Source organism: Callorhinus ursinus, unplaced genomic scaffold, assembly GCF_003265705.2.
Source record: "Callorhinus ursinus isolate GAN/ISIS: 27379988/994484 unplaced genomic scaffold, GSC_fseal_2.0 scaffold4, whole genome shotgun sequence".
In the NCBI taxonomy this organism is placed as follows: Eukaryota; Metazoa; Chordata; class Mammalia; order Carnivora; family Otariidae; genus Callorhinus; species Callorhinus ursinus.
In genome coordinates this window covers 118,463,145-118,489,799 of record NW_027397066.1, presented here as the reverse complement: position 1 = coordinate 118,489,799, position 26,655 = coordinate 118,463,145, and the positions used below count along the sequence as shown (strand labels likewise).

The window sequence follows — 26,655 nt, the reverse complement described above, 5'->3', positions numbered from 1 at the left end:
GTAACAATTTTGTTCTTAAGTTATTTGGGGAAACAGCTGTCCAGAAAAGGTTAAATTATTAGTCTTTGGGAGAAACGATGTGAGGAGAAAATGAAAAATAATTTTGTCTTTGATCTAACAGAGAACAATCTGTGCAGCACTTAAGGAAAAAAAAATCACAAAAAACTTTAATATGAACCTGGAATGAGAGATGCATGTACTGAACAAGGCCCTTGTCTCTTTCACTTTTCTGGAAGAGGGGGCATGATTGAGATGGACACCGGGGCCGAGAGAGAGCGTCCAGGAGGTGAGAGGGATGAGGGCCCAGTGACAAGAGCAATAATCCTGAGGTCAGGGTCCCAGTACTGGGATGCCCTTCTCCACACATCTTTTTTGGTCAGCTCCTACTCATCTTTTAAATGTTTTATTTACCTCCTTCAAGAGACATACTATAACCCCTGCCAGGCTCCTTTCAGGACCCTTGAGCTCCTGTAACACTCCCAAGAATCTATCTAACAATGTGCTTGCTTCCATTTAGTTCTCTGTTGAGGTAGCGATAGACAGAAGTGTTACTCCACCTCCTTTCGTCCTCACATCATCCTCCCTGAGGTCTGGGCAACTTAGCTGGGAAAGGTAGAAAACAATGCTGTGTGGTTTTGCACTTGCAAAGTGTGTCCAATGGTAAGTTACCCATTTGTTGGCCATGCAACAAATTCTATTAGTCATCCTAACAATGGTGTCCATAAATTTTAATTACTTCTAGAATCAAAAAATATTCCACTTGCCCAATTCATGCCTAAGAGCAATCATCAAGTTCATTCTTGTCACCAATTGGCATAGTCAACAATTTATATCCTTGTCTTAACGATGTGAAAATTGAGTTACTGAAAAATTACATGGTATTTCTAGAAGGGGTTTTATTCCTAGAGATTTGTTCTTAAAATTGTCTTTTTGAGGTTCTATCAATGAATTCTACTCTGTTCTATTTTCTTGTCTCTAGCTACCAATGGTCATATATAGATATATATATATATATCTATATATATATATATAGATATATATATCAGGACCAAAGCAGAGTTAAAGATGCTGGTGCAGATCTCTTCAATATATCCGAGTACTCAATCATTTGGGGAGTTCCTCTCATGGGGTCACACTACTCATTGAAGATAGCCAAAGTCACTTGGGAACATCAGAACACCCCAGACAGCAGAACTGACACCCAGAAATTGGATAGATAAGTCAAATCCTCTCTTTTTAGGCAGAATTGTTAAAATCAAACAATAGTACTAGAAACAACAAATCTTTTTCTTCCCTTCTGGATAAGCACCCAGAACCTCCTTCAGAAAAAGTTAGGAGAACACTCAGACCTATGTTCTAGAAAAAAGGAAATTTACCTTTATTTCCTTTTTTTGGGGGGGGGGATGGTAACAATCAAGTCAATGACTACAGCTTCCAGAAAGATCTCAGAGGCAACATGCATTGTCACTGATGTACTTGCTAGCTCAGGGGTCCCCATGGAAAGGATGCTCATTTTGTAGCTAATGTAAATTACAGTGCCTGTCTTTGAATTTCAGTGATTTGGAGTGACATTCTATTAAAGGTGTTCCTGATATAAACAGGATTAGGTGGTAATGGGAGAATTAAACAAGAATTATGCTTGGCTGGTAACCTTAAGACTAATGGTCTTCAAGAAGAACACAGAAGTCTTTCTTTCTCTCCATTTTTTATACTGTGATCTCTCTTTACAAGTGGCAACTTCAAGAATTGAAAATTAATAGATTAGCACCTCTGTTTTCTACCACATTTGTTTACTACCATCTGCTCAGAGACTTCATTAATAATAAGAATTTGATAGTAGGTCAAATTAATGTAAGTTCCATGTTAATCATGACCTTGATACTTTGGTAATGATAATAAAAAAAAAAAAAAGTACTGACCAAATTGTCCTGCCTTTGTAGCTTAATGAGAGCATGAAATCATTCATTAGCAAGAGCAGTGAACTAAACTCCAAGAAAGAGTAACCATGACCTATTCAAAAGCATTTAAGCCCCCAGCTTCACCTGAGACTTGGGAGTTTTGATGCAATGCAACCTAGACATATTTGCCTCTTGACAATCTGAGGACCAAAAAATGAGATGAGTAACCAAGGTAATACATCAGATCAAAAATTAATATAAATAATGTAAGCAATTACATTCAGCAGCAGTAATAGGGTCAACATTGCAGTGAGAGAGTGAGAACTAGCAGGTAGAATAGCTTGAAAATGAGTTGGGAGAGAGGATAAGAATTTTGGAATATCACAATATTCGCTGTAGTAGGGGACAATTAACTGATACAGTTTGCTCAAATAAGTGTTGAAGTTGAAATAGAAATGAGAGAGGACATTGGTCAAATTAGCTTAAGGGCAGCATCCCCCAGGGCAACCAGTTTTTGACACTTTACTGATAAACTTTGCTAGGTGGAAAAGACTGGAACTCTAATTCTGCTCGAGTCCAGCAGATACTAAAATAGAACTCTTTCAGGGAAATTCTGGACATATGCAATACTGTACTTGTTTTTATCCAGAGGCTATCCTCAGTTTTGCTGATTATAACTTGTGAGTAATCGCCTCACTAGAGTAACAGGAAACCATGAGGTGCTCAGGGGAGGAGATAGGGAACAAAGTTGTCTAGTATTTACTCCGTACCAAGACCTGTAGTCAGCATCTAACTTAATTCACAACAATCCTGTCAGATAATATTGTTAGTGCCTTTTTAGAGACAAGAAAATAGGCTCAAAGTGGTTAGGCAAATTGCCCAGCATCAGGTGACGGAGACCACATCTCATTCCGTGGCTCTCTGGGTGGTGTCCCCTCAGTAATGGCTCCTGGAATGGTGGCCTCTAGAAGAGCTCAGAGGCAAAAGCTTTCCTACGTCAAACTTTATGAGTACTATACCTCTGTTATCCAAAGTGCAGTCCTTGGACACCAACGTGGCACTTGCTTGGAGCTAATAAATCATAACCTACATTTTAACAAGATCCTGAGGTAGCATTAAAGTACACTGCAAACTTTACTAGACACGGCACTGCTTGGCCCTTTGACTTAATGGGGGAAAAGGGATTCCTTTTGATTCACGGAACGCTCTTAGAACCTGATGAAAACTATGGAACTTCTCTGGAAAAACAATATATCCACTCTGAGAAATTCACTTATACTTACTTCCTGAGGGTTAGGGACTCCCTGAAACCCAAGCATGTACAATCTAGGTGTCTGTAGACTCCAGGTTAAAAATGCCTTTCAGAGGTGATTAAGGTAACAGGGAAATCAATGCAGTATAAAGAGTTTGGAAAGTGAAAAACCATAGCCAAAAGAAAAAGGTTTAGTCTTTTCTCTTTCTTTCTTTCTTTTTCTTTCTCTCTTTCTTTTCTTTCTTTCTTTCTTTTTCTTCCTTTTTGAGAGAGAGAGAGAGCATGAGTGGGGAGGGTCAGAGGAAAAAGAAGAAAGAAAATCTTAAGCAGACTTCATGTGCTCAAGGCAGATCCCAATGCGAGACTCAGTCTCACAACCCTGAGGTCGTGACCTGAGCTGAAATCAAGAGTCAGACACTCAACTGGCTGAGCCACCCAGGCACCCCAATGTCCTCTCTTTCAATCATTAGCAGTATGATTATATAAGTTGAACCACATACATATTCCTAGAAATTGGCAGAACATGGACACAAGAGATTTTCCTAGCAATTTTGTCTCCATTTCTTTATTTATTCATTTCTTCTCAGTGGACTTGATCAATAGCTATTTGGACTTTCTCTCCCAATGCGAAGATCTTTCACAATTGATAAAAAGTGTTTTTCAAAGATGATGTTTAGGTGTTACATCATTCTTGGGGACTTTGGGATATAATTTCAATCATGATTTTAAGACTTAGTTTCAATAATTTTATAACTGAAGTTAGTTAAAAAGCTGGGTATTCCAGGCTTTGTATTATTAAATGCAAGTCTGCAGCAAAAAAAAAAAAAAAGACAAAAGCAAATATATTTTTATACTGATTAGACTCTCCAGGTTCCCCACTCTTTTTCACCATTTTGTAAATATTCCTAAAGCCATAAAATCATCAAGTGTTGCCTGTGTCTTTCATCCTTTTCTCCCTTTCCTTGGACTTTAGAGAATGCTTATTTTTATCCTGAAGGGTCCAGTTCCCTCCTCGTCAGATTAACTTTCACGTCCTCTGGAACATGTTCTGGACACATAGTGATATAAAAACAGATTATAATCCGCCCTTTCTTCTTTAATGAAGACTTGGTCTTGTCCAAGTCTTTACTAGTGTCTTGGTCTAGTCTTAGTTGGCCTTTTACTAGTGACTCTCTTATCTCCATTTAAAAACAAAAAACAAAGCCAAACCCTCTTGGTTTTGAATTTGGCTAATATTTCTTCTCTCTTCCTCACTGTCAGTGCTTCTAGAAGAGAATTCGCTGTCAGTGTAATCTCATGTTGGTATAACTCCCTCACGTACATTTCTTTACAAAACTCAGAATAATTATGAATTGGTTGTTCCTTTCATAAAAATACTACAAATAATTATAAGTTCCTTTAAGTTTCTAAAGAAAGAAAACCACTATTTAATTGATTTAAATCTACATAACAGCTCAGACTCTGATTCTGCAGTGATAGATAAAGTAACATTTTGTATAACTGACCAGTCACAAACAAGTATATTTTAATGAAACTGAGACATCTACAAAAGACACAATTTAGACAACTACTAAATCATACTGCCACTGAAACATTTCATTTTCTTCATTTTTATTTTAGTTTTAAATCAAACAACTAACACTTTAAAAAGATCACATTTCAAAGTTAAAGGTAATTAGTCACATTCGGGAAACTCTTTTTTTTTATAAAGATTTTATTTATTTGTTTATTTGACAGAGAGAGAGAGAGAGAGAGAGAGAGAGGGAACAAGCAGGAGGAGCGGCAGGCAGTGGCAGAGGGAGACGCAGGCTTCCCGCGGAGCAGGGAGCCCGCGGAGCAGGGAGCCCGCGGAGCAGGGAGCCCGCGGAGCAGGGAGCCCGAGGCGGGGCTCAATCCCAGGACCCTGGGATCATGACCTGAGCTGAAGGCAGACGCTTAACCCACTAAGCCACCCAGGCGCCCCTCCTTCTCAGTTTTAAATGCTAAACACAAATCAAAATTGAGGTAATGTTCAGTTTCTTACTCTTCATTGTGTTATCCTTGTTTAATTTCAGTCTGCTTAAAGAATGTGCAAGACCAGAGCAGTGAAAATACCAATGGTGCTCGAAGCCAGTGTGAACAAGGCTGAACACTTTAGAAGGGACTGTCAACTGAATCCACTAGAGTTGATGGCCAGCCATGTAACCGAGGTCTCCAAGTGAACTTCCATGTAGAATATAATGTTTATCGGGCACCTGGGTGGCTCAGTCAGTTAAGCGCCTGCCTTCGGCTCAGGTCATGATCCCGGGGTCCTGGGATCGAGTCCCGCATCGGGCTCCCTGCTCAGTGGGGAGTCTACTTCTCCCTCTGCCTCTGCCCTCCAGCTTGTGCGTGTGTGCTCTCTCTCTCTGACAAATAAATAAAATCTTAAGAAAAAGAATATAATGTTTATTAAACATAAGTAATAAATAGGTGCCAACTTGCAGATCACATGTATATTATTATAAACAATATAACCTGAGCAATGTTTAAAACTCGGACTTCCAAAAATATTTTTCCACTGGCATCATTTAGAATCACTGACACATAGTGATCATAAAAGCAGACTTTCAGTCAGTTTTAGTATTCTCTGCAGACAATTCTCCACAGACATGCACCCACTTGAAGCCAACACCTAGTGCTTCCACGGTCAGCCCTAGGTATGCCAGTGCTTGCAAATATTTATTCCTCTGAGTGCATTTTACATTTGTTGTTTGAAATAAGATAAAGATGACTAAGAATGAAATAAATCTTTAGGGACAAGTCAGCTTGGCTGAGAAATAGCACGGCCTCATGGGAAACCAAGTTCCTTCAAACAGGGGAAGTCTAAGCCCAGTCAGATGCCTTGAAGGGTTAGGATCTCATCGTGTTGACAAGGGGTTATACTTCTTATCTTTCCTGGCTCAGAGTTCAGAAGAGCTCTCTGTAAGGGGAAAGGGTTTCTCTGCTTAGCACACCTACCCTATCTTACCAAAGGAAAAAAAGTAATCCCTTCTGCATTGGCCATATCACTCATCAAAAAGACATTCAACTGAAAAGCAGGGAATAGCATCATTGTGGCCATTTAGACAAAGTCTGTGGTTGCCTGTTAACTTTCTGTTTGGGAGGAGAGGTGTTTTGTTCCTCTCCAGAGCTTCACCTGTAAAGCACTCAAGACAGAGCCAAATGACCAGCAAAGACAATAACCATTTACAGGAGTACTGCCTTATGTCTGTAATTTGCATTAAATCCTTCTGCTACAGAAAGTGTGATGTTTTTCTGACGCTGCAATGTGGATAACAGGTCTATGGTTTTCATAAACTCTAGGACACCAAGAGCTTTTGTTATATTGAAGAGAGTGGATTTCTTGTCACATGAGATATTTAAAGTGATGCTATTAATAATGCTGTGAATAACAGCTGCCTTTATTTATTCATAAATACAGCACAAACATTTTGTCACAAGGAGAAGATTTTCTTTTACTATAAAAAGATAATTAATTCAGGCTGAATAAACTTAATGGTGCATTTGCCTTCTGGGCAAAGCAAACAAAACACCAGAATAGAATTGTGTCAAGAAAAAATAATCAAAATATGGAATAAAAATACATGCTTAAGCTCTGTTTTGATTTCTTTAACAACAAATAATTTTCCACCCCAAGTATCGTGTTCATGCTTATTTGAAAAGAAATATAAAAGGCAATAGGGCATTTAAAAATACATAGCTGAACATGGACAAACATTTCAGGTGATTTCTTTCTGTCTTTGTTTTTTACACATCAGGAACATAAGCAAAATATTTCATAGGTCTGCAACTCTTCTCGTCTATACCCACGAAGGACAGAAGCTCTTATCAAATAAAATCATATAGATAAAAAAGCATTGTGAACTTTAAAGAACCATAAAAGTGTAGGAGAGTGTATTTCCATCAGCCTGGTGTGTCCTTAGAGAGCAGAACTCATAGACACACTGGGGGCCTTGATTTTATTAAATAACTAAGGAAAGTGAACTTCATTGACCACCCATGATCTTTAAAAGCCTTGAAAAGATGGTACTTGTCATGGGGAGCCATCACTGGCCTGACATTCTAAAGTCTCACCTGTAGGCTCTTAGCTGCTTATTCAGAAAGGTTTCTTTTTTCTTTCCCTCTCCATAAATATCTCAGATGTCTTTTCTTGACCATTGTGCAGTTGAACCCCGTGAGTCCCTGAGTATATGTGTTTGTGCTTTCAAAGCTTCCTCCTTGCCCACCCACCAAGCGCACCCATCTTGCACCTTTCCATTCCCTGTTTTAACCACGCCTTGCCACCAGACAGCAGAGTACCATCATTATATCCTGGGGCCTTTCTCTGCCCCAGTTTTCTTGATGAAGATGACTGGTCTCCCTTACATCAAATAGTTCTCATTAAGAAGTGATTGAAAAATCCTTTTTTCAAAAAGACTTCCTGGTGTAAAGATTTGGACCACAGATCAATTCTGGCTGGCCTCAGAATTCAAACTGGATTTACATGTTAATCCTGACGTCAAGTCATATATACTGCAAAAAGGTTTGTTGCATTTGACAGTGAATGAATAATTACTTGCCAAAGTTAGTCTCCATTAAGTGTTGCAAGCAGTTCATTAAATGACTTTAATAATGAGGTCCATATAAAATGCTGTTATTAGAAATACTTTTATTATCCCCGGATTTAGAGGCAAGGGGATTTTGACTTTGACTCTTTTCTCAACAGCAGAAACAAAGCCTGCTGTGTTTTTCACACATGTCAGAGTAAGAGCTTCTTTCTTTTGGAATATAAAGCAAAATCTTTACCACCAATATCCTTACCTGGCCTATAAGACCAGCTGATATTTATCTTACCAGCTTCTTTCATTGCTTTTTCTGACCCTAGCCACCCTGGCCTTCCTTCCTCTCTTTGAACGTGCTCTAATCCTTCCTTACTGGTAACCAAATAAGCACATGAGTGGTTAATGGGATAACAGGATTCTCCTCCTGGAATGTCAACCCCATGAGGGCCGAACCTACGGATGCCTTCCTCACACTTGTAACTGCAGTAGCCACCATCATGTTCGCACACAGTTGGCTTTCAATAAACCAGGTTACGATATGGCTGAAGGAGTGACTTCCTTAACGAGAGTGAGGATGATGAAGACAAATCACGTTTAGGGTGACACTGGATCTTCTGATAATATTCTGAAAGTGTTGACACAGCTCGTAAAAACTCAATGTACAATTTTCAATTTGACATCTGTGTAACAATTTCCACTTCATTTCCTCTAGTGGTTAACTGATTTTGAATTCCAGGATTAAAGAGGTAAAATGGGGGCACCTGGGTGGCTCCGTCGTTAAGCGTCTGCCTTCGGCTCAGAGCATGGTCCTGGGGTCCTGGGATCAAGCCCCAGATCGGGCTCCCTGCTCCGCGGGAAGCCTGCTTCTCCCTCTCCCACTCCCCCTGCTAGTGTTCCTTCTCTTGCTGTGTCTCTCTCTGTCAAATAAATAAAATCCTTAAAAAAAAAATAGAGGTAAAATGTAAGACTATCAGAAATTTAGAAATACAGAAAAATAAAACCAGTCAATCACTGAAGTAGTTATTGTGCACACACCAAAAAGGCAGTCTGCAAACCAGAAGCAACCAAATCAAAAGATGGAAGGCAGCTCAGGGGTATATTGTTACGGAGTAGCAGGGACGATTTATTCTTCCCAGTGATTGGTTACATTAGAATTTTCTTAAATGAAAAGGAATTGGTCAATGGTTACCTCAAATCCATCTTGGGAAACAGTTTAGGTTTTGCTTATGGTTTTCAGACGCATAAGCAAGAAATGACCCAGTCAATTAGTCTTGCAAAACAAGCTAAATTAGTGTTTGTTTGTATGACTAAACTGATTTTGTCTGCTCAGGGAATTTTCAAGGCTGGTCTCCGTTTGTTTTTTACCAAGGACAAAATCATGACTCTTTATTAACAATTCATTAATTTTTCTTCTCTGTTGCATCAGATAGATTATACAATTAGGGGACTTTTCAATGAAGCTAAAGTTTGCCTTGCATAATAAATTCCTTAGTGAAAATAAAATTCAATCATCAGACACATTCAGAAGCATTGAACTAAATCTCTATGGAAATGGAATTTCCTCCTGGCAAAATATTTATACATGACATGCATATGTTAACTGTGACTCACATATGAATGCAGTGAACTTAACATTAAGCCTGAGATAACACAGATGAAGGAACGAAAATGCTTTCTCCAGAATTTCTGGGTGGGAGGGAAGGGATCAATCACACGCTTGGTTTTCATGTTATATATGTTGGTTTGACTTTATGAGCCTTTAAATTTGATGGACAGAAAGAGTAACACATAGAGAAAAACATAATAAGCCCCTCTCACAACAGGAGTAATAGCAGCAAAAGAAAGAATTCTATCAATTTTCTGTTCTAAGGTAAAAAATGAGAGTATATAAAACTAGGCTTGTGATTGGGTTTTAACAATCTCTGGGCTCACAAATTATGTATTGGTTCAGTTTGCATTTCCATGTCCTCTGTCTTCTAACCCTTTTTCTGCTTATTGCCAAGGAGAGTGTAGAAATGATATTCTCTCATGTATCTTTTTCTTCATTTGAAATTTTAAAGAGGTAAGAATATAATCCATCAAAATGACTCCAGACTGCAAACCTAATTTTTATCAGGCTTGCCTTTACTATTTGAGCTTCTAAGTCTATGGATTTGTGCTTTCTTTATCACGTGTAACATAAGGCAAATGCTTCCAGCATTTAGGGCAATAGGTGAGATAAAAACAATGTATTCTAATCTACACAAATAACATCGGCGGGCTAATTAAGGACAGTTTGAGAAGGAAAACCTTTGAAACACAAATGAAAAACTGATCTTGTTAAGAATTCAGGCCTGGGGGCCCTTGGGTGGCTCAGTCCTTAAGCATCTGCCCTCGAGTCAAGTCATGATCCCAGGGTCCTGGGATCGAGCCCCACATCGGGCTCCCTGCTCGGCGGGAAGCCTGCTTCTCCCTCTCCCACTCCCCCTGCTTGTGCTCCTGCTCTCGCTGTATCTCTCTCTGTCAAATAAAAAAAAATTTAAAAAAAAATCTTAGAAAAGAATTCAGGCCTGAACAATAAAACTTAGGTTGTTTTACATAATTAAATCTTTTCTTAAGTTAGCTAAGAATGTTTTGAGAGCTATACCTCTATGCCTTGAGTTCCTTATGATTAACTGAAGACCCATACTAAGTAACTAATGTGGAAGGAATCCCAATTTTGAGCATTGGAAAATGCCAAACTTTAAACCCACTTGTGTGCTTATATAGCCAGAATGGATCATTAGTCACCATAAAATATTATTGGTGATGTGACTGCCATTATGATTTCCCTTTCCCATCCCAACAAACACTGGAAGGAGGCTAATTTTTGTCTAAGGATTGGATTGGCCACTTACAGTTAAAAATGGTGCGTTTTTCCTAATCTCCATCCATAGAAAAGTTAGGGGGGAGGGTGGAAATGAAAGGTAGATTTTTAAAAAATCCATTTCAGATGAACTTAAAACAAATGAGCAAACAAAACACCTTGCCACAGTTTCAATCCCTAAACTTTAAAGTGTGGCTGTCAAACACTATTTGTCTGGACTGATATCAGGAAACAAACTGATAGCCAACACATGACTCTTCAGAAGTCAAATAGGATACAGATTTCTCCAAAACTATCTCGAAAGAAATGTTTAAGCATCATACATTGACTATAGCAATGAGACACATGAGCATGGACTGGGTACTGGGAGATAAAAGAATGTTTTGATAGAGAACTGGTTCATATTGTGAAATGGAGCGAAATCGAATTCGTAGGACATCAATTCCTACCCTGCAGCCCCTCAAGTGAAGAATGCCAGAAGTGAGTTGGGTGAAAGAAATTGTGAGGACACAAAAATATTTCATCTTAGTCAGAGTTTTATTAAAAAAGAGCTTGGAAATTTCAGACAGTATAGTGCAAAAATAAACAATTATTTTTCATCAGATAATGCTGGCTCTAACAAATCAGGTTTTTTTTATTATATGAACATGGCAAAAAAAATGTGAAAATAAAACACCTGCGCTCAGGAAAGCATGGCAATATTAACATCATTACAACCACGAGTTCTCCATACACGATTCTACCTATCAGTGAAGGTTTATTATTGTCACTCCCACCTAAGATTCACTGATGTGCAGTACATGCCAGGTTCATGCACTGTCTTTGATAACAGGTGCTTTTGATATCAATAACTATGTTACAGAGTAAAGCATCCGTTTCACACCTATTTCTCCTTTCTCGTTGGGAGTCAATTCTTCCTCCTTGTGGGACACCCACTGGAGAAGTGAGTGAAGGCTGGTGGTTAGCGGTTCCTGACTGGCTGGAGCACACAGTTGACCTGTCCAGTGGTGCTCAGCCCTGCCAGCTGTGTAATTTGACCCTTGCCCTTGAAGGAATGTCCCCTACTTCCTTAAAGGGGTAAGTATCAGTGCAATTTCAAAGGATAAAGTAGGTACACAATTTTATTCAATACTTTATATTATGCTACAAATATGTGCAACTTCAATAATAAATTAAGACTAAGTGAACAAAATAAGTATGAGGACAGTTCATAGACACCATGTTACTCAATGCCATTTTTTCTGCCTTCATTTCCAAGAGTTCATCCGATCCAAAATTCCGGATCTTCCTCTTGTTAGAAAAATTGGTTTGGGCAGCCCATGTGAACTGCAGAGAGTTTCATTGCCCTTAAGCCGTGGGAAGATGTTTGTTAATAGCAGAAATGCCGAAGAGGATCAATTACAATCAAGAAGAGTTGATGAACATTTGTACAATATGTACAAAACTCCGAAAAAATTCTTTAATATTTTTCTCCTCCAGTTCCTCACATTCTTTGCATCCCGTTTCAGTTACATTCTGCCAAATAAAAAGAAAGGATTAGATTGGAAAGTCTACTGTATCTCTTTCCTGGGAATATCGCATCATTTGAACCATATGGGGAGGTCTTAAGACATGAAAACTTTGGCAAATTAATATCATAGTAGGAAGAACCACTGGAAAAGAGAACTGGGAGATTTGATTTAGGCTTATTTTTCCTATAATAGGTTAAAGACATTGGAAAAATAAGCCACGTCTATCAGATCATGGACTTCCTGCTTAGCGCCCTTGAGTGGTCATTTACCCTTCTGGTTGTCTACCCCAGCATCAAGTCTATGCCTCCCCGCGTGGCACACAGGGGCCTTGAAGTGATCCTCACCTGTGTCTTTCACCTGTCCCCACCACCTCAAAGGACATAGCCTAAGTTCACTGACTCATGCCTTCAGCCCCGTGCACACATCATGCTATTAGCCCCCCTGCCGTGTTGACTCTTCTCTCTGCAGGTGGCTCATTGCCACTGTAGCTACCAGTACTCAGGTTAAGATCACTCAGGTGCTATCTCCACCGGGAAGGCATTCCTGAACAGAGGAGTTCCTCTAAACGTTCCATCTCTACATTCTCAGACCTCCCTCCTATCACATCATATATTATATTGATATTAGGGAGTTTCATGCTTTTTATGCTACTGTTCTCTAGACTTTTCTAAGAGCGCAAAGCCACACATTTTTGTTTCCCTAGCATTTAGCACAGGGCTTGGCACATGGGACTCACTGTCGTTACCGGTTGAATCGAACTATTTAGGTGAAGACCACAAGTTGTAATTCAAACACCATTTCATGGATACCTAGAATCTTCCAAAGGTAGTCATCACCAATAACTATTTAAGAGATCATCTGAACCATGAAAGCCGTACCAGCAAAAATCAAAATTAGATTTTACATCCATTAAGCATTTGAAATTCATATTCACCAACATTTATCAAGCACAACCTCTATGCCAGGCACTGTCATATTCCATATAGAACTGTCCTCCTTGAAAATAATCATGTCAACCAGCAAGGCAGAGATATTCCATGAAATTCTCTGACTGTGCCGCCTGCCTGCTCCTTCCACTAGATGTGAACACACCACATCCCGGTCACAGTGACTGTGACCGTGGGCATCAAGAGTTCACCAGGGATGTTGTTAGGAGTCATCTGTTGCCCGGCTCAGCCTTTCTACCAATAACATAGAAATAACGTATCACAAGAGTATTTTAAACAGCAGTATGTTCGTTTCATAAATACATTGTCTAGAATATGCCAGGCAATGTTTGGGGAGTTGGGATACAGCGCTGGAGAAAACACACACACACACACACACAAATAACTGCCCCTTTGAAAGTGGCATTTGAGTAGGGAAAAGCAGACAAAAGCCATTCAGGAAAACAGCTAGTGGGGCATGCAGACAAGAGGACAGGGCGTGGGGACAGACTGCAGTGTGAAGAGCTGACATCACTGAGAAGGTGACATTTCAGCAAAGCCCTAAAGCAACCTGGCATCTTCTGGGCAAGTCCACAGCATTCCGTCTCCCCAGCTCAGGGGCTCTGCACTTTCGGTCACCTCTGCCTCAACATCCTTCCCTGGAGACAAGGCTCATTCCCTCTTGTCCTGGCCAAATGTCCGCTTAGTAGGTGAACGTCTAAAGTGGAATCCCAGCCCTCTTACCTACCTTCTATTGGGCCACTGGAATTAATAAATAACTGAGTTATTATTATTCATTTCCTTCTGATTGCTTTATTTATTCTTTACTTTATGACTTAAGTCCCTTGAGAGCAGAGACCAGGTGTGTTTTTTCACGTCTGTTATCTCGAGGGCCTACAATGAGGCTCACAAAGTGTGTGTTACATTAATGAGTTATTCTTATGCCTTCTCTGTTCATAAAACTTCTTGCTCTCCACTCTACTTTGGCCACTGGTGTTGTGCTGGGAAGGCTATCACACTTTGTACTTGAGGGCCTCTGAGCAGCTCATCCCCACGGCCGCTGCGGGCGCTCCTCGCATTTGTGCCCCGGCAACCATACTGCTCGTGGTGCCTGGCGTGGCCCAAATTCTACCTGAATTATTAAGATGTTTATTATTAGCTTTTTGCAGCATTTGTCCTGCCAGGGGATAAGAAGAAGACATTCCCCGAAGTGAAACTGCTTGGGTATGAATCCTGGCTCCCCATTCTACCAGCTGTGCAAATTGGAGGCAATGATTTTGAGCCCTTAGTGCTCCAATTTCTTCAGCCTTAAAACAGACACAAGGATAACTATGTCACAGATTGATTGTGAGGACGCGAGGGACTGCCACGTCACCGCTGAGGAACGGTGTTGTTTGGCATAGAAGAATAACCGAACAAATGCGAATTGCTATTCCTGATGCTGAACACTTAACTATGTCATTAGATTCATGGCTCTGCACTGATCCTGGGGACAAACGTCTTGAGGGCAATGACCTCCCTGGTTCACCACTATAACTCTCACACCAAAGTGCACCGCCTGGCATCACGCAGTGCACGTTTGTTGAATGAATAAATTGATAAAACAGTTTAGAGTTGTGCGCACCCTAGTGCTGCGGCCACTCCGCAGACATGAACGCCCTCTCCCGAGAGCTTGCTTGTTCCTTATATCCAGCTAATGCCTTCTCCCACCCAAGCCAAAAGCATCAGACAAAGCTCCGTCTGACTATTGGAAAACTCACCCCATTAGAAGATAAACCATCATTTGCTAGGATGATAAGGTTCTCTACTGTTTCATTAAGGAGATGATGTTTGGACTCAAGCAAAATAACACGTAACTCCAGGAGAAAGCACTTCATCGCTGTTACTTTGCAACTGGGCTAAAAATAAGAGTTACAGAGAATCATTTTGGGAAAAAAAATGACCTTTCCATTATGCATGTTTACATAGATGTAATTTTGGTTTTTTAAAAAGTCAATCCAAATATTTTATAAAGAAACACAATACCCCCAAGAAGTTTTACACAGGAGACAGCTTTTTTTTTTCTTTTTTGGCTTTGAAATCAAAACCCAAACAAACTGACAACGAAACAATCTAAGAGGATGGTAATATTATACAGAAGAGCGAACATAAATCTAGACAACATGGAAATAATAGGCCACTTTTTCTCACTGAGAACATTTCCTCTTTATAAAAGGGTGCTAATACCAGCCTGAGACTCTCTCAAAACATTAGTATGGATAGTGCACTGAAAGAATTTTTAGAATCAAATTGTGTTGTTAACATTTTAAACAGTGATAGCTGCTGATCGTGCTATTTCTGCAAGTTCCAAAGTTCCAGAGGCAGGAGTGATTCTAAGAGATGTATTAAAAAAATCGTGGCGCCTGGGTGGCTCAGTCGTTAAGTGTCTGCCTTCGGCTCAGGTCATGATCCCAGGATCCTGGGATCGAGCCCCGCATCGGGCTCCCTGCTCCGCGGGAAGCTGCTTCTCTCTCTCCCACTCCCCCTGCTTGTGTTCCCTCTCTGGCTGGCTGTCAAATAAACCAATAAAATTAAAAAAAAAAAAAAAAGAAAAGAAAAATCAATGTATGAGTAGTGCCCACTCAAGGGCTGGCCAAACCAGAAAGGGACCTTTCAGATACCACAGAAGTATGTTTCCCACAATGGTTTCTTGAACAAAAGCCTAAACTTCAAAGAAGCATTGATGAATATCTGGAGGTTTGACCACAACTTGTTTGACTTTCTGTTCTCATTGCCTTGCACAGTGCCTGGGACCCAGCCGGCACTCCACAAATGCTTACTGTGGACGAAGGAAGGAAGGAACCCACCCATGTGTCTGGCACTGGCAATATACCCATGTCCCACAGCAGCTGCTCAGGATTGAAGGGTAAATACTGTCCCCACATAGATAGATAGATAGATAGATAGATAGATAGATAGATAGATAGAGAAAATAATAAATAAGTAAAACAGGGTCAGACATGCTTAGTGACTTCTAAGGTAACACAGCTAGGTAGGGGCTGAATCAGAGTTTAAATCTAAATTTCAACCTCAGCTTCTTTCTGTAACCCGTAAGTTACAAGGTTATCTTCTTGCAAAAAAAAAAAGCAATCTCAGGATGCTGAGTTTTGGGGGTTAATTGACTGCTCTCTACTTTGGAAAAATGGAAGGCATGCTGAAGCTGAAAAGGCAGACAATTTCTATGTGTAGCAGCACTAGCCAAGTGGTTGATGAACATCTGTTTTTTTTTTTTTTTTTTTTTTCTAGTTTGTGGTGAAGGCTTCCTCCCAAAGCTAAGAATGTCCTCATAGGAGCAAAATCTATTTCAGAGAGGCCCTAACTGAGAGCGGACTCACAGTTCTCCATGCATACAACACAGAGTTTGTTTACCATGAGGTGAAGAAGTCAGAGATTTGTTTCTTGGTTTTTAGTAGCCAATCCAGAGAGAAGGACCAGGAACATGGCTAAAATCATACACACCTTCAGCAATGTCAGGGTATTAATGAGACAAGTTCAAGATCATTTTTGAATTCGGATAAGTTTTATGAGTTCTGTTTATTTCTTTTCTCACATAGAGGGTAACCAGCCAGAATCCTGTTCTGACAATTGTAGAGATTCATGCAAAATGTAGAACATGAATGCATTTAAGCAATTTGTAGAAAATTTGATTAAGGGTGGTAATACACTATAGCACTGGAAACAACAGATATAGTGGATAGTTTTAAATTGAATCAGTTAACCTGATTTTTGCATTTAATTGCATCATGATCTAATTGCATCACAAAATATATAATATATTTTGTTTGACATTGATGGAAAAGGCTGTTTTAGATTTTGATTTGGTACCATTATGAAAATAGCATCTTTGTAGCTCTCTGTCCCCAAGTCCCACAACCTCAACAATTACTTAGAAAATTCATTGATCATATGTTGTCAGAATACATGGAAAGTTAGATTTAAAAACTATACATCCTTCAGTAAATTTATGAGGATATACTTCTTCAACTTTTGAAACTGGAAAATATAGCAATTTTCAAAAAAATAAACTATACTCACATGAGCATCACTTTCAGTATATAAAGTGGTATCAATATGTATAGACTGAAAGGAAACAAAATTAGATAATATGAAAAACTATGCCCTGCTTTAGATATAGTGAGAACAACCTACTGAAAACATTAAATTAAGCTTTTTAAATTTTTTTATTTTGAGATAATTTCAGATTCATATGCAATTGTAAGAACAAATAGAGATCCTGTGCCTCCTTCGCCATTCTCCCAGCGATTATATCGTGCATAACCACAGTACAATATGACAACCAGGAAACTGACATTGATAGAATCCACCCACCTTGTTCAGATTTCACCAGTTGGATGTGCACTAATGGATATGTGCAGTTCTCAATTTTACCAGATGTGTAAATTCATGTAACCACCTCCACAGTTACATAGTTACATCATTAAAATCCTACTATTCTATAGCCCAAACCACCTTTCTTAACATACATTTCACCCCCCACCTTTCTAATCCCTGGCAACCACTTCTCTCCTCTCCATTCCTGTATCATTTCAAGAATGTTATATAAGTGGACTCATATGGTATATAATCGTTTGAGATTGGTCTTTTGAATACACTATGTTTTGAGCAGTTGTATGTTTACAGAACATGAGCAGAAAGTACAGAAAGTTCCCATATATCCCCCCTGTCCCGCCCCAGTTTCTCCTATTATTATTATCTTGCATTAGCCTGGTACATGTATTACAATTGATGAGTCAGTATTGATACATTTGTAACAAAGTCCATAGTTTGCCTTGGGGTTCAGTCTTGGTGTTGTACATTCTGAGTTTTAACAAGTATATAGTGACATGTACCCACCATTTTAGTATCACACAAAATAGTTTCTTTACCATAAAGACTACCTGTGCTCCATCTGTTCAGCTCTCCCTTTCCCCTGACCTCTGGAAATTTCCCACTGATGTTTTTGCTGTATTCATATTTTTACTTTTTCCAGAATGTCATATAGTTGGCACCACAGTACGTAGCCTTTTTAGATTGGCTTCTTTCACTTAGTGGATATGCTTTTAAGGTTTCTCCATGTCTTTTCATGTCTAGAAGCTCTATTTGTTTTTATTGCTGGATAATATTCTATTGTGTGGATGTACCACAGTTAGCCTATTCAGATTGGTTTTTTTTTCACCCAGCATAAGAATACTCTGGAGATCCATCCAACCTGTTGTGAGTATCAGTAATTCTTTCTTTATATTTGCTCAGTATTGTTCCATGATATAATGTACCACAGTTTATTCATCCACTGAAGGGAATTTGGGTTGTTTTCAGTTCTTAGCTATTGCAAATGAAGGTCTATGAAAATTCATGTGCCTGTTCTTGTATGGACCTGAGCTTTCATTTCTCTGATATAAATGTTCAGGAGAGCAACTGTTGGATCATATGGCGAATGCATGTTTTATTTTATAAAAAACAGCCAAACTATTTTAGAGTAGCTGTAAAATCTTATATTCTCATCAAAAATATGTGTGATCTAGTTTCTCCACATCCTTGCCAGCATTCAGCATTATTACTATTTTTTCAATTTAAATATTCTTATAAGTGCATGGTGATGTCACTGTGGTTTTAACTCGCATTCTCTAAATAATGTACAGCCATTTATTGGCACTTTCTCCCAGAAAAAGACTTGGGGTGATTCATAATTTCTTCCTTTCTAATCTGCATACTTTCATTCTTTTTCTTGCCTTGCAAGAAGAATTGCAAATTCCAATACTGTGTTGAATAAGAGTGGTGAGAGATGACATATTTGTCTTGTTTCTAATCTTAGGGGAAAACATTCAGTCTTTCCTCATTAAGTACGATGTTAGCTCTAGGTTTTTTGTACATGCTCTGTATCAAGTTGATAAAGTTACCTCTCTTTCCTTGTCTGTGGAGAAATTTTACTAGGAATAGGTATATTCTTAAAATGCTGTTTCTCCATCAACTGATCCAGTCATATGATAATCTACTTTAGCCTGTTAATAAGGTGGGTTACAGACACGGTTTCCCAATAGTAGGCAGGTCTTGCATACCTGGAATAAATCCCATTGGTCATGATATATAATTCTTTTAATACACTGGTGGATTTTATTTGCTAATATTTTATTGAGAATTTCTGCATCTAAGTTTATTAGAGGTATCTGTTGCTTTCTCCTTTGGTATCATCTTTGCCTGGTTTTAGCATCAGGGTAATACTTGCCTAAGTGAGTTAGAAAGTTTTCCTTCTTCTATTTTTGGAAGAGATTGTAAAATCAGTGTTAATTTTTCTTTAAGTGTTTGGTAGAATGCTCCAGTGAAACCAGGTGGGCCTGGGGATTCTTTCTGGGGAGCTTATTTATGGTGAATTCAGTGTCTTTAATGGTTATAGTCATTTGGGATTGTTTATTTCATCTCTGTTACATTTTGGTAGTTTGTGGTTTTTGAGAAATTGGTCCATTTCCTCCAAGTTGTCAAATTTAGAGAATAAAGTTGTTTACAGTTTTCCTTATTATCCTTTTAATGTCTGCAGATTCTGTAGCGATAGTCTCTCATTTCAGTTCTGATGTTAATGGTTTATGTCATCTCTTTCTTAATCTTTATCAGTTTTTCTGAAGGTTTATCAATTTTGTTGATTTTCCCCCCAAATAATGAGTGTTATGTTTCATTAAGTTTCTCTATTATTTTTCTGATTTCAATTTCATTAATTTGTGCTCTTATCTTTACTTTCTCCTTCCTTCTGCTTGTGTTAGGTTTATTTTGCTCTTCTCTTTCCAGTTTTTTGAGGTGGGAACTTAGATTGTTGATCTGAGATCTTTCCTCTTTGCTAATATAATAACTTAGTTTTATAAATCTCCCTCTCAGTAATGCTTTGCCTGAATCCCACAAATCTTGATGTGTTGTACTTTCATTTTCAGTCAGGTCTATGTACTTTTTTATATCCTTTGAGATTTAACCTTTAACCCACGGAAAATTTAGAAGTATATTATTTAGTTTCCAAGTGTTTGAAGGCTTTCCAGCTGTATTTATATAATTGACTTCTACATGACTCCACTGTGCTCAAAGAACACACGCTGCATGATTTCAATTCTGATAAATTTGTTAGTTTGTTTTATGGCCCATGTTATGGTTAGTCTTGGTGAATGGGGCCTGAAAAAAAAATATTAATTCTTTGTCGGTGAGTGAAATGTTTCATCTATGTGAATTAGATATTGTTGGCTGACTGTGATGTCCAGTTCTTCTATATCCTTTCTGATTTCCTCTCGTCATTGAGTTTGTTCCTTAGGAGGTGATGAAGTCCTCAACTATAATTGTGAATTTGCCTCCTTTTCCTTTCAGTTTGATTAGTTTTTGCATCTTGTACTTTGAGGCTCTGCTGTTTGGCGTGTACACATTTAAGATCACCTTTTCCTGGTGGGTTAATCTCTCACTGTTTTGTAATGGATCTCTTGATTCTAGTAATTTTACCTGCTGTAAAGTCTACTTTATCTGATACTAAGAGAGCTACTTCTGATTTTTAAAATTGTCTGTATGTGTATCAGCCTCCTAGAGCTACAGTAACAAAATATCCAAACGAGGGCTTGAAACAACAACAAAGTATTCTCTTACAACTCGGGAAGCTAGAGGTCCAAAATCAAGATGTCAGTAGGGCCATGATCCCTCTGAAGGCTCTAGGACAATCCTTCTTTACCTCTCCCAACTCTCTAGTGACTCGGGCAATCCTGGGTCTTCTGTGGCTTCTAGCTGCATTATTTTAGTTTCCTTTGCCTTGTAGCTGCCTCCAATTTCACATGGCCTTCTTCCCTGTCACTCTCTCTGTGGTCTGTCCTCTTCTTAGAAGGACAGCTAGTCGTGGAGTTAGGGTCCAACCCACCCCAGTAGGACCTCACCTTAACTAACTGTATTTGCAAAGACCCTATTTCCAAAGAAGGCCACATTTGGAGGTTCTGAGTAGACATGAATTTTTTTGGGGGGGGCACTATTCAACAACCCATTACAATATGGTATATTCTTTTCTCTTTTCAATTTCAACCTACTTATATCATTATGCTTGAAGTGAATTCCTTGTAGACAGCAAAATATTGGTTTGTGTTTTGTTATCAATTTGGCCAATCTCTGTCTTTTACTTGTATTCTCTTTCCCCTCTCCTTCTGGGATGCTAATGCTAAGAATGCTGGATCTTGGGTGCCTGGGTGGCTCAGTCAGTCAATCGCCAGACTCTTGATTTCAGCTCAGGTCCTGATCTCAAGGTCATGAGATCAAGCCCCACGACGGGCTCCATCCTCAACACAGAGTCTGCTTGTCCCTCTACTTCTGCTCCTCCTACCGCTCGCCCTCCCTCTCTCTTTCTAATAAATTAAAAAAAAAAAAAAAAGAATGCTGGATCTTTTATTATACCAAAGATCCCTGAGGCTTTTTTTTCAGTGTGTTTTCTATTATTCTATCTTCAAGTTCACCGTCTTTCCTCTGTCATATTCATTTTGTTCGTGAATCTCTCCAGTTTGTTTTATATTTCAGTTACTGTATTTTTCAGTTCTGTCATTTCCACTTGGTTCCTTTTACATATTGTATCTCTTTGCTGAGACTTTGTTTTATCCAGTTGTTTCAAGGGTATCTGTAATTGCTTGTTGGCACATTTGTATGATGGCTGCTTTAAAATCCTTGTCAAATAATTCCAACATCCAAGCCATCTCTGTTTCAAAGTCTATTTCAGAGTTGTTTCTCAGTCAAGTTGTGACGTTCTTGCTTCTTGGCATAACAAGTGAGTTTCAGCTGTATTCTGGTATTTTAACTTTATGTTACGAGACCCGGGTTCCATTTAAATATTCTATACCAGCACACAGCCACCCTATTTAGGTTTAGGTTCAGACTTCCCTTTGTAAGCTGCAGTTCTAATGACAGTGTAGCTTTCAGAATCTTTGTGGTGCTAATTTGAAATGCTTGGTTCCCCTGGGGCCCCTGGGACTCCCACTCGTCCCTGCTGTGTCACCCCCTGTGGTGGAAGGCAATTCCCCAGCGCTCCTGCTCTCTTTCTCCTTGCAGGTTCTGCCAGGCCGGCTGGTGTCTCCAGGTGAGAGAGGGGGTTCCTTAGCCACAGGACAGAGAGCTCCTCTTTGGGTCAGGCCATGCTCCCTACAAGAGCGGCCAAGCTGCCCAGTTTCTTTGCTGGAGACGGGAGTCTCCGGACTGTGGTGACAGAGAGCCCTTCATACCAGGCCACTTATAAATTGAGTTTTAAAGATAATTAGGATCTGAAAATTCTAAGTAAAAGATTTCATTTAAGACTTCGCCAGGCTCATGAATTTCTACAAAAATATTGTTTCAAGTGAGATTTCATTAAGACTGACAGCAGAACATAGGGAGAGGCATACTCCATAGCAATCATACCAGATAGTTTATAGAAAAATGAGTACTCACTTGAATAATATTGTCAATTTTTTCCAAATCACTTATTACAAACTGCCAGGTTGCCTCTGTTTTAGGAAGACCTGCACTGATACAACTGAAAGCAAAACCAAAGAGCAAAACATTTTGAATGAGCATAATAATACTGGCTTGATGAGTATTATAGGCAAAAGAGCAATCGAGATCTTTTTTATTTTGATCCGTGAAAAGATAAGTGTTATCCTTGCCTTTGTGCATTCAACAGATGAATATAAACAGCAAACATACAGTACAACCCCTTGACACTTGAGGCTAACTTAAGGACTGACCTACCGGGATTAGAGAAAAACCTAATTTGGAAGGATAACTTATAAATAACCTGGTGTAATTTATCACAATGGAATAAACACAGCACCTGATGTGTGGTAGTGCTCAGTACATGTTTTTGAATGAATTCTGAGTTTTCTTTAAGTAGAGTTTCCATCCGACTTCTAAGTCCAATAAACAGGTAAATTTCTTAAAATAAGCAATAATTGTTTTCATGTACAGATTTTGATAGTACATAGTCTTTACCATGGATTAAACATGCCCCTTTGCACACTGCTCGCACTGTGACTAGTTCTGCAGTAGCTTTCTTCAGAAATATTACCAACTTGAGACCAATCTAGTCTGAACGATCATACGCTTACTCATTTTGGTAAAACTGAAATTTAACATCAGGACAAAAGACTCATACACTGACCAAGTGACTGTGGAATGATTCTTCAAGCTTGAGGAAAAACAGTTGCTCCCTGATGGATATTGTACAGAAGCAAGAGATCCAACACTAATCTTCCCTGTGAGGAAGATGCACCTGCACACATCTCTGGTTCCCCACACCATGAAGGCATTAGTAAGGAAAACTGAGCTGAGGGTCATATTACATAACTACAGGCTGGGTGCTTTGGGCCAACTGTGTGCAGTGAATTAGCTACATCTAAGAGAGAAGAAAAAAGTTAATAAGCATGGAAATATATGAATGTCTATTAGGAGGAAAAACGAAAGGCCTAAGTAAAGAAAGAAACATTTCAAACTGAAGTAGGGTAGGGCTCAGAGGATGGGCGATGTCAGTGTCAGGGATAGATAAAAAAGTAACATGGACAAGCCCTAAATATCTGTATTTTACTGCTGTGAAAATCATGTAAGCTATTAATAAGGAATGGACTTCCAAGTTTAGTTAAATACCAAGAGGTCTAATTTACTGGAAGGATATAACACTCATTTGGAATATTACCCAAATGTAGAAATGCTCATATGGGTGTTTACCAAACCCCCTCAGAATCTCTGTAATCTGCCCTCTATCTTACCCCAAATACTTAGTTCCTAAGGATTTAAGCAAACTGAACATAAAGCAGTTTAAAAGAAAAGATACTGAAGAACAATGATCAAGGCCATTAACATGATGATATTTATGCTGAAAGATAAACTTACCCCAAAATGAAGACATGAATGCCAGCCTCAGTTAGAAAATGACTGTTCAAAAGTAAACACAAGTAGCACTGGATGGAAGTACTTCTCAAATGTGGTTTCTAAAAAATATCATCACAGGCAACGTGGTTAAAACTTTTTTTAGTTAAAAAATGATACTTAAAATAATATTTTATCATATTTTTAGATTCCAAAAATTAAGTTTATCACAATTTCAGAATTAATGCTCTTTATTAGATTTAATGAAGCTAGAATTTATCCTTCTTGCTTTGTTCACACCTCCAGCTCTGTCTCCTATGAGCAAAATTCTTTACTATGTATTTCTCCGGGTGCATTTCAGTGACAATAATTTTAAGAAAGTTCATATATTTACTAATTTACATATATACTAATATCATCGCTTACTTTGTTTCTATTATCTTTATCCTCCCTCTCATCTTTTTTTTTCCTTTTTAATAGTTCAGCATATGTTTGTTGGATTGCTCTTAATTCCCCATGGCATGTTCATTTTTTTTATTTGGGTGTGGCTGACAATAATAGTTCAACATATTTTATACAGCACAGGTTAATAACATGAGTTACTAATACAGGTGTACTAGTTATGTATTAATTTCACGTGAATTAATTTCAAATGAAAATTAATTATATATTGGTATCATTTGGAGGAAAAGAATGGATAAAAATAGCCCCAACTAAAGAACTCTATGCCATCTTAACAAGCAATATATAATAATTTCTCTTGGTGATTTAGGAACATACTTATCTTAGAGTTTCTCAGTTTTGATACTTTTGCCTGCCTCTCTCACACTGTCAAAACCTTTACAGTTTGGGAAAGTACCCTAAACACTAAGAATCTGTGCTTCGTTTAGTCTACACTAAAGAGATGAACAATATCCAGACACTGTCATCAAAGACTAGACCATTCATTGATTAGATGAAAAATTCAAAGAACAAAATAAGGTAAGTGAAATAATACATTTACAATGACATGAAGAGCACCTGATGTGAGTAGAGTTAAAAGACCTATTTCTATTTACTTTCAAAATAAGAATAATCCATATGTGACCAGAGATCTGTGGCATCTCAAGGTCTTTGGAGAAGAGTCAGAGAACTTACTATGAAGTATCTGAGATTCAAGTGACCTTTTATGAAAAGTCCATGTACTATCTCTAATTTTTCTTACCGAAATTCTCATTACTCAATGCCAGGGTAAATCCTTAAGTACTGAAGAAGAGCTGGCTATGGCAATGGGTTTCCAGCAGCCATCCATCCAGAATACTTCCTACAATACAATCCAGGGTAAGGCAATGATCCATTAAAAACACAAGTGGACAAGAAGAAAGGGAGGAAAGTAATATTCATTGAGCACTTACTTTTTCATGGGCTCTCTATTAGTCACTTAATATATCTATCACATTACATCCTCACAACAATCCTATGGGGTAGGGTTAGCAGCATTTGGGTAAGCTGCCCAGGCCCCACAGCAGGTCCAAGACAGCCAGGATTTGAGACCAGGTCTGTCTGATGACTAAGCCCAAATTGGCAAATTCCAAAATTCTGTGTTGGTAAACAGCAGAAGCAACCAAATACCTGGCTTCATATAAACTACTGACAGTTCATTTACAACCGAAGTAGCTACTTCTACAGACATGAACATATGTGTTTTGAAATAAATCACTGTTAATTAAAACAGTATTTGAGAATTTCATAAGTAACAAATTCTATTTTTTTCTAACTCAAGGCGATGAAGAATGTGAAGAACACACACTCCCAATTTCAACTCCATTTTATTAAAGCAAAAATTAAAACCAAGATACATAAAATGTAAAGTTATTTGTGCCATCCTTTTTAAAATAGTTACGTATTTACTGCCCTCCCCACAAAACTCAAAATCTGCTATGGTCTTGACATAAATTATCACTGCAATTAAGTTCTGTAAACTCAGTTATTTAAATTATTTTATTATCCAGATGATTGCTTTAGTATATATGACGTATAAATCTTTAAAAGAAAAAACTAGCATTTAAGCATTAAACAAGATACTATGAGAGTACATTCAACAGGAATGCCTTTTTTTCAACAATTACATATGAAATCGAATCCTCCTGTTACATACGATCTGACTCAGATGCACGCTTTTAATTCCAGCATACGCTCTTCATTGTTCTCATCTTAGAATCATCCTTTTTGTCCATATTATCTCAGGGCTTCAAAGCCTCTTAGAGTCCCTCCATCCTTTTGAGTTGTATCCCAAACTCCCCATTGTTCAAATGAAAATATTTACTGACCAGAGCCTGAGCAATACCAAGGGTGCTGGAGGTGTTAAATAAGGCCCTTATGAAGCTACCTGAGTAAGCAGCGAGGATTTCACAGCGAGTCTCCACATATGCAGGGTGTTCGGTTCTCACCTGGGGTGCAGTGGACGTCCACCGCCCTGCCCAACCACCCCTGGTGGGCACCCATCAAGAAAAACAAAGCCTGTACCCCGAATGCGCCTGCCAAGCATGGTGGAACGCAGCAGGAACCCGCCTCCAAAGCTTCAAGCAAAATAATGATCGTGGAGGCCAGTGTAGCGGCAAAGGGAACTTTTACAGCTTTGCCACCAACAAAAGAACTGATGCGGTCTCCTGGGTTAACAGTGAAGAATCCAGTTTTGTTTTGTTTTTTAAAGATTTTATTTATTTATTTGACAGAGAGAGAGAGACAGCGAGAGAGGGAACACAAGCAGGGGGAGGGCCAGGGGAAAAGCAGGCTCCCCGCTGAGCAGGGAG

At 38.8% G+C, this 26,655-nt stretch overlaps 1 protein-coding gene across 8 annotated transcripts in view; it reads right to left on the bottom strand.

Moving 5' to 3' along the window:
- Positions 1–11,081: 11,081 nt before the first annotated feature.
- IL15 (interleukin 15) overlaps positions 11,082–26,655 on the bottom strand; it is a 77,322-nt gene continuing 61,748 nt past the window's right edge. For 7 of the 8 annotated variants that reach the window (XM_073892288.1, XM_025874239.2, XM_073892289.1 and 4 more), the window contains 6 exons: positions 25,068–25,166; positions 23,888–23,985; positions 22,451–22,535; positions 17,069–17,113; positions 14,755–14,892; positions 11,082–12,072 (listed from right to left, as the gene is read on the bottom strand). In XM_073892288.1, the coding sequence (XP_073748389.1) occupies positions 11,962–12,072; positions 14,755–14,892; positions 17,069–17,113; positions 22,451–22,535; positions 23,888–23,985; positions 25,068–25,079 (489 nt within the window). In that variant the 5' untranslated portion in view covers positions 25,080–25,166 and the 3' untranslated portion in view covers positions 11,082–11,961. The remainder of the gene's footprint in view (positions 12,073–14,754; positions 14,893–17,068; positions 17,114–22,450; positions 22,536–23,887; positions 23,986–25,067; positions 25,167–26,655) is intronic. The other variant, XM_025874241.2, reaches the window with a different exon arrangement.